The following is a 15,183-nucleotide window of genomic DNA, read 5'->3' on the forward strand; positions in this document are numbered from 1 at the left end:
TCATTGATAAACCTTTTCATTAGACAGTGGTAGTTTTCAGCACATAACATGATAAAAAGTAAAATGTTTCTTGAAAAATATAAGTAATTATATAAAGGTGATGTAAGTCTGCTATTCTGGACAGAATGTTTTTATTTCTCATAAGACTTGCTGTATCTTTATATAATTTTTTTTTCTACTAATGATTAAAATAGAACTTATAATGTAGTTTCATTACATTGATATTGTCTCAATTAATTTTTATTAATATTTACATTTTGTAAAAACAGTTCTTCAATAGCACTAGCAAAATATAATAAAAGACATAATAAAATTATTGTGGTGAATAGAATTTTTTTTATTGAAATTGCAGATTTTTTTGTAGAACTTTATAAGGTTTCGTTTATATATTTTATTACCTAGCGATGCTAATTTTTATTGTTAATTTCTGTAACATTTGTTTGATTTGTGGGTAAGTAACGTCTGTAAAAACTTAATGTCCTTAAAAAACTTAAAACCAGCATGATTATTTTGTTTGCTTAGTCTAATATTGTTATCATTACCATTTCTAAGTGAAAACACTAAGTAATAATGATATTATTGTTAAAACATTAAAATTGTCATTCATTATACTTTGGTTTAACTGAAATAACAGAAATTAAGTGAAAGTTTTCAGTTGATTCAAAAATTAAGTAAAACCCTAACTAGACCCCAACAGTGATATTCCATTTTCTAATAATCATCCATGCAGCTCTCTTTTCCACTGTGGTATATTAAACTATTCTAACGCAATTATTTCTCAGACATTTTTATTTTTGAACTACCATTCAAATTTATTGTTATGAGTAGACCAGAGTATAATGTTCCAGGTTTTTTACATTCAATTTACTTATAAATCACAAAGTAAAACAAGAGTTCTTCCAACATTCTTGTTTTTACACAAAAAAAATTAATTATGAAGTAATAATGAAAACCCACTCATTAATTTTTCTTGGTAAATGAATTTTAAAAATGATTACTTCAGTAATGTTTTTAGATAGGAAAAAGTGCTAAATTTCACCACATTTGCACAGTACTTATGATTTAAAAAAGTGACATTTTTTAACAATTTTGTTGGTGTACATTCATCCTCAAAGTTTTCTTGTTCAGTGATTGAAATTTAGAAAAGATTATTAAAGTTATTTCTGAATTTATTTTTTATTTACATAAATTTATCTTTAATTTTATTCTGTCCAAAGTAAATAAATAAATCTTATTGTTTAAATTATTGACTATATATATAATTTTAGATGAACAGAAAGATAAAAACAATAAATATGTACATACTTTATTTTATTTTAAAATAACTCATTAAAGTAGAAGTATTAACTATATATTTTGGCTGGTACATAGTATATTGGCTAGTAATCAAAAAAATTATTTTTGTATAAAAATCTATAACATGGTAATAGACATGGAGAGGTCATGTCTGAAAGATCACCATACTTTGCAATAGTGTCAATTCAAAAGTAAGCTATTACAAGCTTGTCAGTTAAAAAATTAATTATTAAATGGATTATGACAATTGTGTTTATCAGATAACAGTTCCAAGAAATTTTCCATCATCAGTACTGGGCTGTTAGGTTGCTACACAGCCTTTAGAGCAGACAGTAAATTGGTTGATTTATTTCCACAAGAATGAGTTAAGTAATGTGTTTTTTCGGTACTTATGTATTAACACCACCACAGCTACAGCTTTATTTAAATCAAAGTAGTCAATCGGATTTCGGTGGAAAATGAGAGCCAAAACAGAATATAAATGATTATTTATATTTATTTATTTTATAAATATAATTTAATCAAACTTAACCTACGCTCGCTTCGCTCGCTAACCTTGACTAATTAACACCGTAATTTTTTGAGAATTTATTTAATAAAATTTGATTATTTAAATAATAAATAATTGCAATAATTACCGAATTTATTAAATAAATACTCAAAAAATTACGGTGTTAATTAGTCAAAGTTAGCGAGCAAAGTGAGCGTAGGTTAAGCTTGGTTAAATTATATTTATAAAATAAATATTTATTTATTTATGTTAAACTCTATATTGGCCCATTTTCCACCGAAATCCGATTGACTGCTTTGTTTTTAAATAAAGCTGTAGCTGCAGTGGCGTTAATACGTAAGTACCGTTTTTTCTTGAACTATGTGTTTTTGTGGTATTAAAATATTTGAAACAATTCATACATACTTTGTACCAAAATTAAAAGTTATAATGTGACTGTAGATCGAGACAAAAATATCCTTTTTCTTATTTTGGTTATTGGATTTTCCTTTTTGATTATTTTGTGTCCATATGAGATAGTCCTGTGTGCTGTTGTCAGTAGCCTAACACACATTATAAATGATGTAGCTGCTATTTAATGTAAATTTATTATATTCCTTGAATGAAAAATCCTTAACAGTATTTGCCTAAGTTTATGTAATTTGTTTTGATAACAATAAATGTTCAAAGTGTAAGGATGTTCAGTTTTGTTATAGTTCAATAAACAGATGTGAAAGAAGAAATGAATTTTTCTGTAATAAATGAACTAGTCTGTACTACATTTAGATATACATGATACAAATTCATCTTGCTTGTATAAGTATTTTGCAGGAGGATTAAAACACTATTTTTCATATTATTTTTTTATTTTATATTATGACACAATGTAGAAGAAACTAAATTAATTGTTAAATGAAATTCTTTTTATTTGCTTAAAGACATTGAGGTAACTATAAATTACTGTGAAAAGACAAATAATCATTACCAACTGCTGTATGTAAAGAATTAAGCTTCTTGTCCTGAAGCAGTAGCTTGTTAGATGTTTAAAATCCTATACCACTTACTGTATTTAAAAAAGTACTCATAATTCATAATGTATGGAGCATCGGTCAGCTAGCTGAAAAGTTTTTTTTTTTTTTTTTTATATTATTGCTAACCTCTAACAACATAACCATATGCATAATCATTCAACAAAGGTAATAAATGTGTATATTTTTTCTAGACTAAAAATTGATTTTTAATTAATTATGCATATGTTCGATATTAGACTAAAAATATTTTAAGCAACAAAAATAAGTTTATGTTGGTTTTAAGATTATTTTTAAAAATTCATATCTTTTCCAATATACTCATTTTTAGATTTACTCATATACTCATTTTTAGATATACTCATCTTTTAATACCTCATTTTTAGATTTACTTTTAAGTAAATTTTTAGTACATTACCCGATCTGCAGTTTTAGTGGAAGTATATTTTCCTCAGTTCTCATACTACCATTTGGAATAAAATTCTTATATCCACTACTTTGTGTTGCTTTGATTAGTATTCTAAAAGTATAGTAGTTTCGTGAGTAAATAATGGTGTAAAATATTTAAATCATTGTGTTTAATTTACGTTTAAAGTGTTTGAGCGTTGCTTTAAATACTTTTTTAATTTATACAAACATCATTGTTTGTAAACTTTCATAGTGGTATTTAGTATTATAAAGCGAGAATTTTTTCATATAAATCCTGAACTATTTTCCATTATTATAATGAAACTATACATACAGCATTAGCATGCCACCTGTCCTGTTAACCTAATTATTTTTGTGATACTACGATTTGCATGATAATTAAAGTAATTTATCACTTCAGCCAATAACATACTACTTTCACTTGTCTCTGAAATAATTGTTGCACTGTAGCATCATCACAGTGATGGTCTGACTCTACATCTTTATGATTTGGACATTGGTTTTTGTGTAGTTTTTACTTCTCAAAAAATTATGTTGAACTTAGAAAGTCACACTAAAAGGGGAAAAAATAATTTGAGATAAAATTGTACAGGCTGATAACTATCTTGATGGTGATTTGTAATTTACCAATAGTACTTTTAAATTCCTCCTCTTAAATAAAATGTATTTTGAATCAAATGTACTCAGATATCAGCCATGGAATGAATACTAGACTAAGAAAAGGTTTTACAAATGAATAAAAAAGAGTATTAAACTGATATTTGGAATTCAGTCGTTGCCAACATTACTGTAACTGTTTTTTAAAAAGCTGTATGTTATGTTTTGAAGACTTGAATATAAATCTCTTTCTGTTTACAACTTAAATTTGGTTCAGTGGTTAAATTTTTGTGCTAAAATATGCATGGTAAGTTTGGTTAAAGGTTATTTGTTTTTAGTCCAGTCAACTGTTTTATAATTCTCAATTAATTGAACTTGCTCATAAGTTTTCTTTTTTTTTCAGAAGGTAGTGTGTTTTTTTTTATAAAAAAGGAAATTAATCTTATTAATAATAATAAATAAGACTAATGTAGGGTGTTTCTCTATGAAAACGGTTTATTTTTTCAGATTAGACTCTTGCATGAATTGAGATTGCACTCATTGCTACTACGTGGTAAATAGTTAGAAAGTAAAATCAACAGTGTATCTTACCTTTCATGTTAACACTACATTGTATTATATATTGTATTACACAATATAACTTGATGTCAAACCTAATGAGGTGTGATATCTACAGCTTGCTAGCTGAGTTTAACAGACAAAATTATATCCATTCTAATGGAAAGTCTCATAGATTTCCTTTTTTCCTCTTTTTTATCTTAAAAATTTTGTCAAAGTTCTTCTTATTCATACAAGAGTAAGAAGATTCTAAGACGTATGAGAATAAATTAATCTTGTCGTAAGTTCTTCTTATAAGAAATATTATAAGCAAGTATTAATATTCTATTTTAATGTTAATAATTAATGCTTATTGAAGTCCAGCAAGATAATTAGACTGAGCTTTTTGATTCTATTATTAATGGGGTATACTGTTATAATATTCCAGTAAGACCTTTATCATATGAGCAAATTGGCAAAGAGCAGGATATTCTATTTTACTGAATAAAATGTGGTAAGTACAAAGTGCAGTTGTTGTTAATACATATTGCTTTATAAAATCAGATTGGGTTATTTTTTCATTCTTCATTACATTTCAGTATGTAATGCAGAAAATCCATAACTTTAAAAAATGCATAAATTTTTTCGGCTATTCAAATTAAATCTTTTTCTTTTATGTTAAAAATTGCAATAAAATTTAAATGTTAAATAATATAAAATTTTTTTAAAAATTCCATTGCTCTTTAATAGTTTAAACAGGATTTTAGTGCATAAGTAGTAATTTAATAAAAACAAGACTAAAAGTAGTGTGTGGCAAATGACCTCAGCACTCAATGCTCATTGCTTAAAAAACATAGAGCATAATAAAAATGTATAAGACATCCACCTCACAAACAATACACCTGTTCTTGGAAATAATAACAAAACAAAATAATAAAGAATAATTGAATTTAGCTGTTCCTTAATGAGCTAAAATAAATAAAAAGCCATAGTAGATTTATAAACTAAAGGATGCAGGAAACTATATTATATTTTTATATATTGATAAAAAAAAAATTAGTTTAGAAATAAGTATAATATTAACAACATGCATTTATGCGACATATATTCACATATCTATTGTGATAAAAATGCAGTCTCATTTCATTTCAAACTTTGTTAACATAATTGATTAGGTTAACAAAGTTTAGGTTAACAAAGATTAGGCTAAGCTGAAGTTGATGGATTAGGTAAAAAAATTTAGTAATAAAAAATAAATTGTAGTATGGTCTATATTGTACCCAACAAACTGAAGAAGAAAATTGGGGTCATTAATTTTTGGAAGGAGTCATTTTACCAATGATTCCATTTAAGTAGTGACAGGGTTTTTATGTTTGTGCGAAGAAGGATTGACTAATGTAAATGTGTAGTAAATCAAAAGCTAACGGTCATCAGAAAATATTTGATGTTGATAAAATAATATTAAGTGAGAGCTTACTATAACATTAATAGGTATCAGTATTATTAATATGTATTTTAGATTTCATAGGTAATTTCTCCATTTTAGAATTCTACTGTTGATTAGATTCTTAAAATTCATTAAAAAAAAATTAAAAACTATTGTTTATTTCTTGTTTTAAACTCATAATTAGTTTAAATTATTAAAAGAATATTATTCCATCCAGATTTTTTTTTTATAAATATGTATTTTATTCTGTAGTAGATCGTATAAAGGTTTGTGTTAAACTACCTTTACTGAAAATAAAATTTACAGCTGCCATTTTATCTGATGACAGCTTACAGATGCTAAGAGAAGAAAAAATAATTATTTAGCACTTATCTTATTAAATTAGCATCTGTAAACGTCTACTGTGTTTTAGATTCTAGTGCATGCTTATTTTATATGGAAGTTATCTCCTATGGTATTAATTTAATAATATATTTATTATACAAATTGTAGTCTTATTTGGTATGCCATACAAGTGTTTTTGATCATTACTTCTAATTCTATCTGTAATGAATGTGGTCTATGGTTTAGAATGAATATCATTTAATTATTAAGTAAGTTAAATAATTTAAAAATATCTTTTATTTGACTGCTTAACTGTTGCAATCTAATTTTAATCAATAAATAATTGAAATATAATTATTTTTGTAAGTGGAACAAAAATAACAAACTTCAGTGATACATTTTAGAATATTTAGTACGCATGCCACTGCTATTTATTCATTCTTTTGAACATTTTAAAATAAATTATTCTATTAAATGAACAACATTTTTACTTTGAATAGTATTCCAGAATTAACGTTAAAAAATCACTGTTAATATTATAATAAGAAGCAATAAGTATATAAAATTTAAGGAAAAATTCCTAAGTGTGTCGACCATTTCAATATCTTGACAGGGCATGTTGAACAGAAGTTTCTATTCGTGATAGCATACATAATATGTGTATGTTTTGTTGGTTTTTGTGTATTTTCATTGCTTTGTATTCTGTTAAAACAGCTTCTTGTCCTGGGATTGTCGCTGGTAGAGCAATGAGCTAATATGAAGAATTTTTTTATAGCTTGGAAGTTGCAGAGGGCAGCTTGTGAATGGGTGTTGTGTTATATTTTAACTTGTTTAATTATTTTTCTGTTTCTCACACACACATACATGAACCATATTTGAAATAGTACATACAGTATACACAATGAGACCATTTTATAGTACACATCATGATACTATACACTGTAATTCCACTATGGACTATAATACAGAGATACTCGCATTTGATTTGAATTATAGAATGAATCATGCACTACGGGTAATATCTTACAGCAAATGTTGGAAATATCTACTATTTTCCTGAAGGCAGATCCAAGTGCTCCACACCATATTTTTTGAGATTCTAAAAGAAGCATCTCAAAAGGACATTAGGGTTAATGGAATTAACCCTTATATCCTTTTGAGATGCTTCTCTTAGCATTAACTGCTTCTCTTAATTCCAGTAACTCAGAGTTAATGGAATTAATCCTGACGTCCTATGAAGTCCTATGACGTCCTATGAAAAAATATGGTGTGAACGGTTTGGACTTCCCTTCAGGAAAATGTTGGACATTTCCAACACTTGCTGTAAGACATTACCAGGTGTGCATAACTACATTCCATGAATCAAATCAAATGTGAGTATATGAATTATAGTCGATAATGGAATTATAGTGTATAGTATCATGATGTGTATGATAAAATGATCTCCCTGTATTATATGTACATAGTTGTGACAAGCGTTATATTTTTATTAATCATGTTATGTTTTTATTTTATTTATTTTCATGTGTATTTAACTATATTTTTCTATTCATTTACTAAAATTAATGTACTTTTAGAAATTTGACTTGTGCTGTGGGTATAAAACAGATTACTATTTATCCTCATTATTTTTTAAGCTAATTCAGGTAATGTAGATATACTCATGTGTGATTTTCATATAAGACACATACTTGTCATTTCTGATTGTATTAATTACTTATTAGTATTTTAGAAAATTGATTCACAAATATTGCTTATAAAATATTTGTATGTTGTGACACCATATTAGATGGTCACAAACTCCAATATATACCATCTCCCATCAAAATTTGTTCATTACTTTCTCTTATCAAATGCAAAGACAGCTTATTGATGATTTATGAAAATGTTATATGGGCCAATTCCTAAGCGCTCAGTGTTTTTGGATTTTAAAATTCTAGTCAGCCAACTTATAAGACTTGCCAACAGCATCAGGACCTCTTGGTAGTGACATTAAATTAATGTTCTTGGTCAAAAGTAAATTACTTTTTATTCTGAGATATCATAGTCAATATGATTTAAGAATAATTTTGCCTTCTCTTTTATGTGTTTTAATTATCAACTAAATTATTATTTTAATTGTTATTTTTAAATAAAAAAATCTTTATAAATAAGATAATCTTCTTACATGTTTAAATTTTTTTGCATGTTTAAATTAATTATATAACAAATATAATCTTTCATGTTTATACTTAATTAATATCTTCAAAATTCTGGTAATTTTTCTCATACTGTGATTCTATATTTTCTAAATAATTAGGAAATTTTTACTTATGAAAAACAAGATTTAATAAATTATAATCTGATACAATAATGTGATAGCTATTCTGTAAAGCTTTTTACTTCATTTTTATAAACTAATTGAAAATGACATGAACCTAATTTATTAAATATGTACTCATTTAGAGTTCTTCTGTTGAATTTAATTATGTAATTATGTATAATTGGATACAGCAAAAACTATAACTATTATTGTATCAATTACATAATTGTTCTCACAATTAATTAAAATTACACTTGCCTGTTTTAGTCATATATCCATTACTAAAAGCTATAGTTGTTATTGTGATACAATAATTAATTTTATTATGTTTGATTGATTAAAGTCAATTTAAGTTTGTATCAGAAATAATGAAAACTTATGGCTTTCAGAAATGGATACATGACTATAAATAAGTCAAAGTAATTTTGAATAAAAGATCTTTAATAAAGCACCCTTAAATACAGCTCAGTGTAATGCTTTGCTTAGTGATTTTTTATTACGCTACTTAGTGACCATGAATTCATCAAATCTTAGATTGCAGTTTTAATTGTAACATATCAAATTAGATAAAAATGAATCATCTTTATTTGAGGTTAAAAGATTCTTTCAAAAGAATGAAAACTCTGAATAAGAAACTTCTGCAAGTATTGTATTTCAATGTAAATATATGTCTTATTAAATTTTATGGCTACTTCAGAATAATCCTTAACTATAATTATTATTGAAAGACGTTTAAAATAATTTTTGTACATTGTTGTTTTTCATCAAGCCTTGTTTTAAATTTATTTAATGTATATAACTTTAAAATCAAAATTTATTGTTTAATCAAATTAACAATGTTTTTGTCTTATTTGGCAAGTATTATTGATCATCAGTAATTCATAGAGTAATTAATTCATATTGTATTTAACTGCTAATGGTTACTGTTGCATGCTTTAATAATTTGATAAAGTGTGAAAGTGTGTTATCACTTGCTTATTTGGCCCAATTGTGTGACTGTAAACTGTTTTAAATATTAATTTTCTTGTATCATGTTATGTCAGTACATTACAGTTATTATTTTTGACATCTTCTTAATTTTGTAACAGTTTTATTGTTGTTATTATCATTAATAAATTATTCCAGTTCTTTACACCAGCAGCAGCATTTCTTTTTGTGAAAGAAAAAAATTATTTCTCTCTTTACATTATCTGAAAATTTTAATACTATATGAGTATTGTGAAAATTACAATGCAGTTTTGTGGAGGAAAGAGAAAGTTTTTTTTCTGTAGATTTTCATTGTAAGGTTCTCTTTAACTTTTAAAAAACGAATGCTTGTTGAAAATTTTGAAGTTTTAAATCCTAATTCAGTCCAGGATTTGAAAGTTTTATTTTATGAATTGAATTTTATTTAAAATCTATTAACTGTACATACTAAGGTATTAAATAATTAGTAGAATTTCTAATATAACAGTTTTTATGTATACTTTCAAGTTATAGAAAACAGTCAGATGCTTGAAATAATTGTGATCGAGAAAGATTTTTAAGAACTATTTTCTTAATTTTAGAATTTTGTTCTGCTAATTCAAAAGATTTACTTTATCAATACTGAAATAAAGAATAAACCTCAATTAAATAATTTTACTATACTGATATCAATTTAAAAAATTAAACCTTGAATTTTGTTTGTTTCGCGTATTGTGTTTGAAAAAATTTCAGTTTTCAGATTTCAATGGAAATATCTATTTTGACCATCCCTGAATTCATTTTGACTAGTTTAAGCATAACGTCTGTTCATACATATGTATCTCACGTAACTCAAAAACGATTAGCCGTAGGATGTTGAAATTTTTGATTTAGGACTGTTGTAACATCTAGTTATGGACCTTCCCTTTTAATTGCAATCAAATGGACCAAAAAAGTTCAAAATCCAAAAAATTTGGATTTTGGATTTTTTTCTTAAGTGTAGTAATAAGCCCTCATTGAGAGCTTTTCAGTGATATATCATAAGTGGTATTTATATTCATTGGTTCCAGAGTTGTAGCCAAATAAACTTTTAGTAGATGAAATATGTGGATCTTACAAGAGGAAGGCACATTGGTTCATCTCCTTTTTTTAGCTTTTTTTTTTAATTTAAATATATTGATTTATTAATAATGATTAACCTCTGATTGTAAAAAAGCTTTAAAATAAATAATAATTCAATAACAACAATAAAAAAAATATGAAAAAATACCAAAGTTATTATTGCAATAAAATTTTATGTACTTTTAATTTTTTTTAAAAATACGTATATGTAATTTAATAGGTGAACAAGAAACTCATGTGCCCACAACAGATTTTTTTTTAAATTTATTTTTGAGGGTTTTAGTCAAATGTGCAAGTGGTGATACATCCTTTTAGTGGCATTTAGTTAGTCAAACATAGTGTGTTAAAAATGACGATATTATTTACATAGTATGTGCGAAGAATGTGTTTGAGCTGCCCTCTCAACTCACACAGGTATGCATGGTATCCCGATATTTCTCAGGTTCAATAATTGAGCAATTTAATATTTTCTGATCTGGTCTGGTCTGGTCTGGTCTGGTGGGGGTTTTATGTTCTTGATCAGCTTCTAGAGGGAGGGAGTAAGGATCTTCACATGCCTACACATGCTTTCTACTTGGAATCAGGTATTCTCATTCACTGTTTCTTTTATTATATATAGCGTGTACTATATTTATAAATACATTAATTTACTTGTGAATGTTTTTTTTATTAACTACTTATAACTATTCTTGTGTATGTAAGTACATGACATAAACTAATTCACTTGTATTAACTTTTTGTTGGTTTGTTTTGTTTTATTTGGTTATCAATTTTATAATTATTTACTAAAATGTAGGAGCATGGATAAATATATAACACCTTAATTCTATGAGTTTAGAATATTGTTCAAGCAGTTCAGAATTTTTTTTTATCTTTGATCATTTGCTGAAAAAAATTACTATATCAAATTTTATTCTTTTGTAAAAAATATTTTCTTGTACTTATAAATTTAAGTTGTGTGCTAAAGAATTAAAATTAAAAAATGTAATATTGTACTTATTAAAATAAAGATCTGCAGATGGAATGGTGTCTTGAGAAATCAGTAGTTTGCTATAATAACTTTTTCTGAAATTTACAAGGTTTAATTTTAAAAATAATGATTTGCCTATTGCAGGAATTAATCAACAAACCCACAAAAAGACATAGTTCAACCACATACTACAAAAACACACAGAGATGTTTTTGTAGTATGTCACCAATAGTGAGGTGTAAACAACTCTCTTCAATTGTAATTGAAGCTAGCATCATAATCCTTATACTATTAAAAAGTAAAAATAGCTGCAGAGGGTAATTGCTCTGATTCAGCTCAAAAAATATTGCTCTGATTCAGCTAATTTTCACTTTACATATTCATCGCTTATCAGTAAGAAAACATATTTGTGCTGTCCATTTTTAGGTAATGAACTTTTGACCACATGTTTTTTGTTAGTTTATGTATCATTTTTTTAAAGTAATTCTTGTAATACAAAATGAATCCTTAACATGCATGGTAAAGGTTACATTGTTTAACTGAAGCAAAAACTCATTTATTAAATATAATTCTGATAATTGGCATTCTTTCTTTTTTATCTGCTTAGTTTTCAAGGTGTTATTGACTGCACTTTTAGCGTAATCACCAGGTTTAAGGGATCCGTTTTCTACCTAATTAGCTTAAAATATGGTTTTGGTAAATTTAAAAAAAAAACTAAACGTATGCAAGTATTTTATGTGACAGATGATCATTTCTACCCCATTATTAAGGGAGAAATTAGTTTCAAAAATTCACCTGTAAGCATACTTCCATCTATTTAAAAAGTCACTTATTTTTAAAAATTATTTGTTTGTAATCTTGCTCTCACTTGTATAAAATCCATTTTAATTTACCATATATGTATGCTATATTTGTTTAAAATAATTTTCAATCTTTCAGAAATTTTTTACTTAAGTTACCTCTGATATTTATTAAAGTTTCTGATTTATCCTCAGATATTTTGAATGTATATTTTTTTATTAGTTTTTGTTGTGCTTCTGAGTTTGAGAATATAGTGTGTCCTATTAACATTGGATCATATTTGGTTTCTTTTTTTATAATAAAAGCTGTTTCAGAAACTTTGTTAAGGAACTTGGTGAGCCCACTTTTTTTTGAAAAGTTAAAAAAAAGAATGAAATGTTAAGGAAATTTATTTTTTGTTTTACTTCTAAGAGGTAACACAATAATTAAGCTTAAAAATTTTGTTTGAAGACTTTATTAAATGTAAATTTTAAATTCAGTTACTTTTTTATCTTGGTGACAAATTTAAACATTTCACATAAATACTTATTACTGTACCTCTTATACTCGTATGATATATATATATATATATAAAACTTGTTTTCTTAGTACCTGTGAATAAATTTAAAATAATTTTGTCAACTTGTATGAATGAAACTCAACCATATTTTCATCTGCAGATGATAGTGTTATTTTTTATCAATTTACTATCATTGCTATTTTTGACAGCTAATGAAACATCACCAGAATATTATTTTACCAGGCTTGTTCATTAAATATTGATATGTGAGCTGATTAAATATGTGAGCATATCTTGTTGAATGTATTTATTTTTATCAGCAATAAAAGTTTTATCTTTTTGAAGATTAGAGAAGGTTTGGTTACTACTCCTCCACCTGTTCTACATTTATTTTCATGGACTCAAATGTTGCCAACTTTTTTAAAAAAATAAGATTGCAACTATCTAATTTTTTAGCTTAATGGAATTTCCAGTAATGTTAATTTGTTCTTTAGTAACTGGTTATCAGCTGAAATATTTGTAATTCTTTTTTGTCTTTGTATGATCATCCAGTTTATAGTCTTTTTCTGCTAATACAATTTTTCACATTTAAGTTCCACATTTTTTTATAATTTAATGTGTAAAAAAACTATTTGTGATTTTATAAATTAAATCCAAAACGATCATTTTAACACAACAAATATACTTTTTTTATGCTAAGTGTTCAGAATTATTTTTTCAGACCTAAAAATCGGTGTACTGCATTTGTATTTCCATCTGATGAACATAATGAGCTAATCTTTTTATATTTTATAACATGTCTGTTCTGCAGATGAAAATGTAAATGTAGAAATTATAGAATACTTAGTCAGAAAATTGGAAAGGCTTGGAAAATTAAGAGTAACTGTATTTTTTCAGGGTTGGGTATTTATTTTTAAATAAATGTGTAACCTTTCCTAAAATTCCGTTTAAATTACCTGATTTCCTCTGCTTACTCTACAAACTTGTGAAGAAAGAATCTTGTTTTATCTAAATTATGCCCTCCCCGCAACAGTTACGTACAAAAACAGAATTGCCTATTTACATAGATAACTCATTTAATTTATTTAAGAGAAAAAAGGGGTGAAGAAAAGTACCCTAAATCTGTAAGTAACTACATTAATAGGGTTTGTTAAAATTATCAAGTAAACCAATATATTTCACTTATGACAAAGTTGGGCAATCAATTTTAAAATAACCAGAAGTTTACATTTCAAATATTTTTAGTCTGTTAACACTTTTCATGACAGTTTCTTATATACTTAGTGTAAATAGAAGACTTTATCTCATTTTATTAAAAAAAAAGATATAAATAAAGTTAAGATGTGATCCACTTCTTTTTGTTTTGGATTATTTGTTAATATTTTAAACAATTGTAATTAATACAGTTTAATGTGAAATTTTAATATTCATAGAAATTTAAAACACTTGAAGAATTTTCTTAGAAATTAATAGTACCCATTTTATCCTGAAAAACTTTGTTTCATTGATCAATTAAATTTTTAAATCATTATCTTCAGTTATTTTTAAAGTAGTACATCTTTTTTTTTATATGTCTAATATCTTATTTTATAATTTTCTTTTATGAGTATTTTACTCTTTTTATAGTAGATTTTTTCAAACTTCAGATCACTATTGTTAAACTTTTGACAAATCTGTGTGTGTCTGTGTATTTGTGTTGTAAGTTGCTATATTAAATTTAATTTTAATTTTAAACTTTTAGCTGTTTTTATAAGAGTTCATTGTTTGAAGTGTTAGTAGTAACAATGAAACCACAATACAATTTGTGCAGTTGAAAAACTTTTTTTTTCACTTTATTTGCACCATATTTAAGATTCATGATCTTATAATGATTTTTTTTTCAGGTGGTACAATTCTGGGACCTCCACCTTCACTGCCACCTCATCCACATTTTGTTCCACAGTTTCCTCCATTGTGCCCAGGGCCTTTGCTGAGTCGTCCACCACCTCATTTTGCTTTTCCGCCGACCCAGATTCTGTACTGGCCATATCCGTCGCCACCTGTTTCTCCACCACATGCTCCTCCACCAGCCCCACATCTGGTAATCATGCACTCGGATGTTGCCAACTTCCTTCACACGGTTTCTGAGGTATATGCATATGGTTGTGGGCAGTTGCTTGCTTTATTTACTGTACTTTGTAGATTTAACATTTAACTAATTGATTATTTTATTCACTTTGAATTCTTTAGTTTTAGATAGAATTATATAACAAATTTGGACATAGAGGTTTAGTCCCATCACATTCAAATTATAATTCTGTTGTAATCAGTTTAAATGTCAGAAATAAGTAGAATTATTGTATTTATACTATTTTTCAAGAAATAAAAAATATGTTTCAAAAGAAAAATATTATATA

The 15,183-nt window shown here is 26.1% G+C and overlaps 1 protein-coding gene across 2 annotated transcripts in view; it reads left to right on the plus strand.

The window, feature by feature from the left end:
* fus (epithelial splicing regulatory protein fusilli) overlaps positions 1–15,183 on the plus strand; it is a 305,162-nt gene that overhangs the window by 272,140 nt on the left and 17,839 nt on the right. For both annotated transcript variants that reach the window (XR_012757154.1, XM_075371453.1), the window contains exon 13: positions 14,671–14,915. Coding sequence is in view for 1 of the 2 variants with exons in the window: in XM_075371453.1 (XP_075227568.1) it covers positions 14,671–14,915 (245 nt within the window). In the remaining variant the exon portion in view is untranslated. The remainder of the gene's footprint in view (positions 1–14,670; positions 14,916–15,183) is intronic.

This window comes from Lycorma delicatula, chromosome 1 (genome assembly GCF_047948215.1).
Source record: "Lycorma delicatula isolate Av1 chromosome 1, ASM4794821v1, whole genome shotgun sequence".
Classification (NCBI taxonomy): domain Eukaryota; kingdom Metazoa; phylum Arthropoda; class Insecta; order Hemiptera; family Fulgoridae; genus Lycorma; species Lycorma delicatula.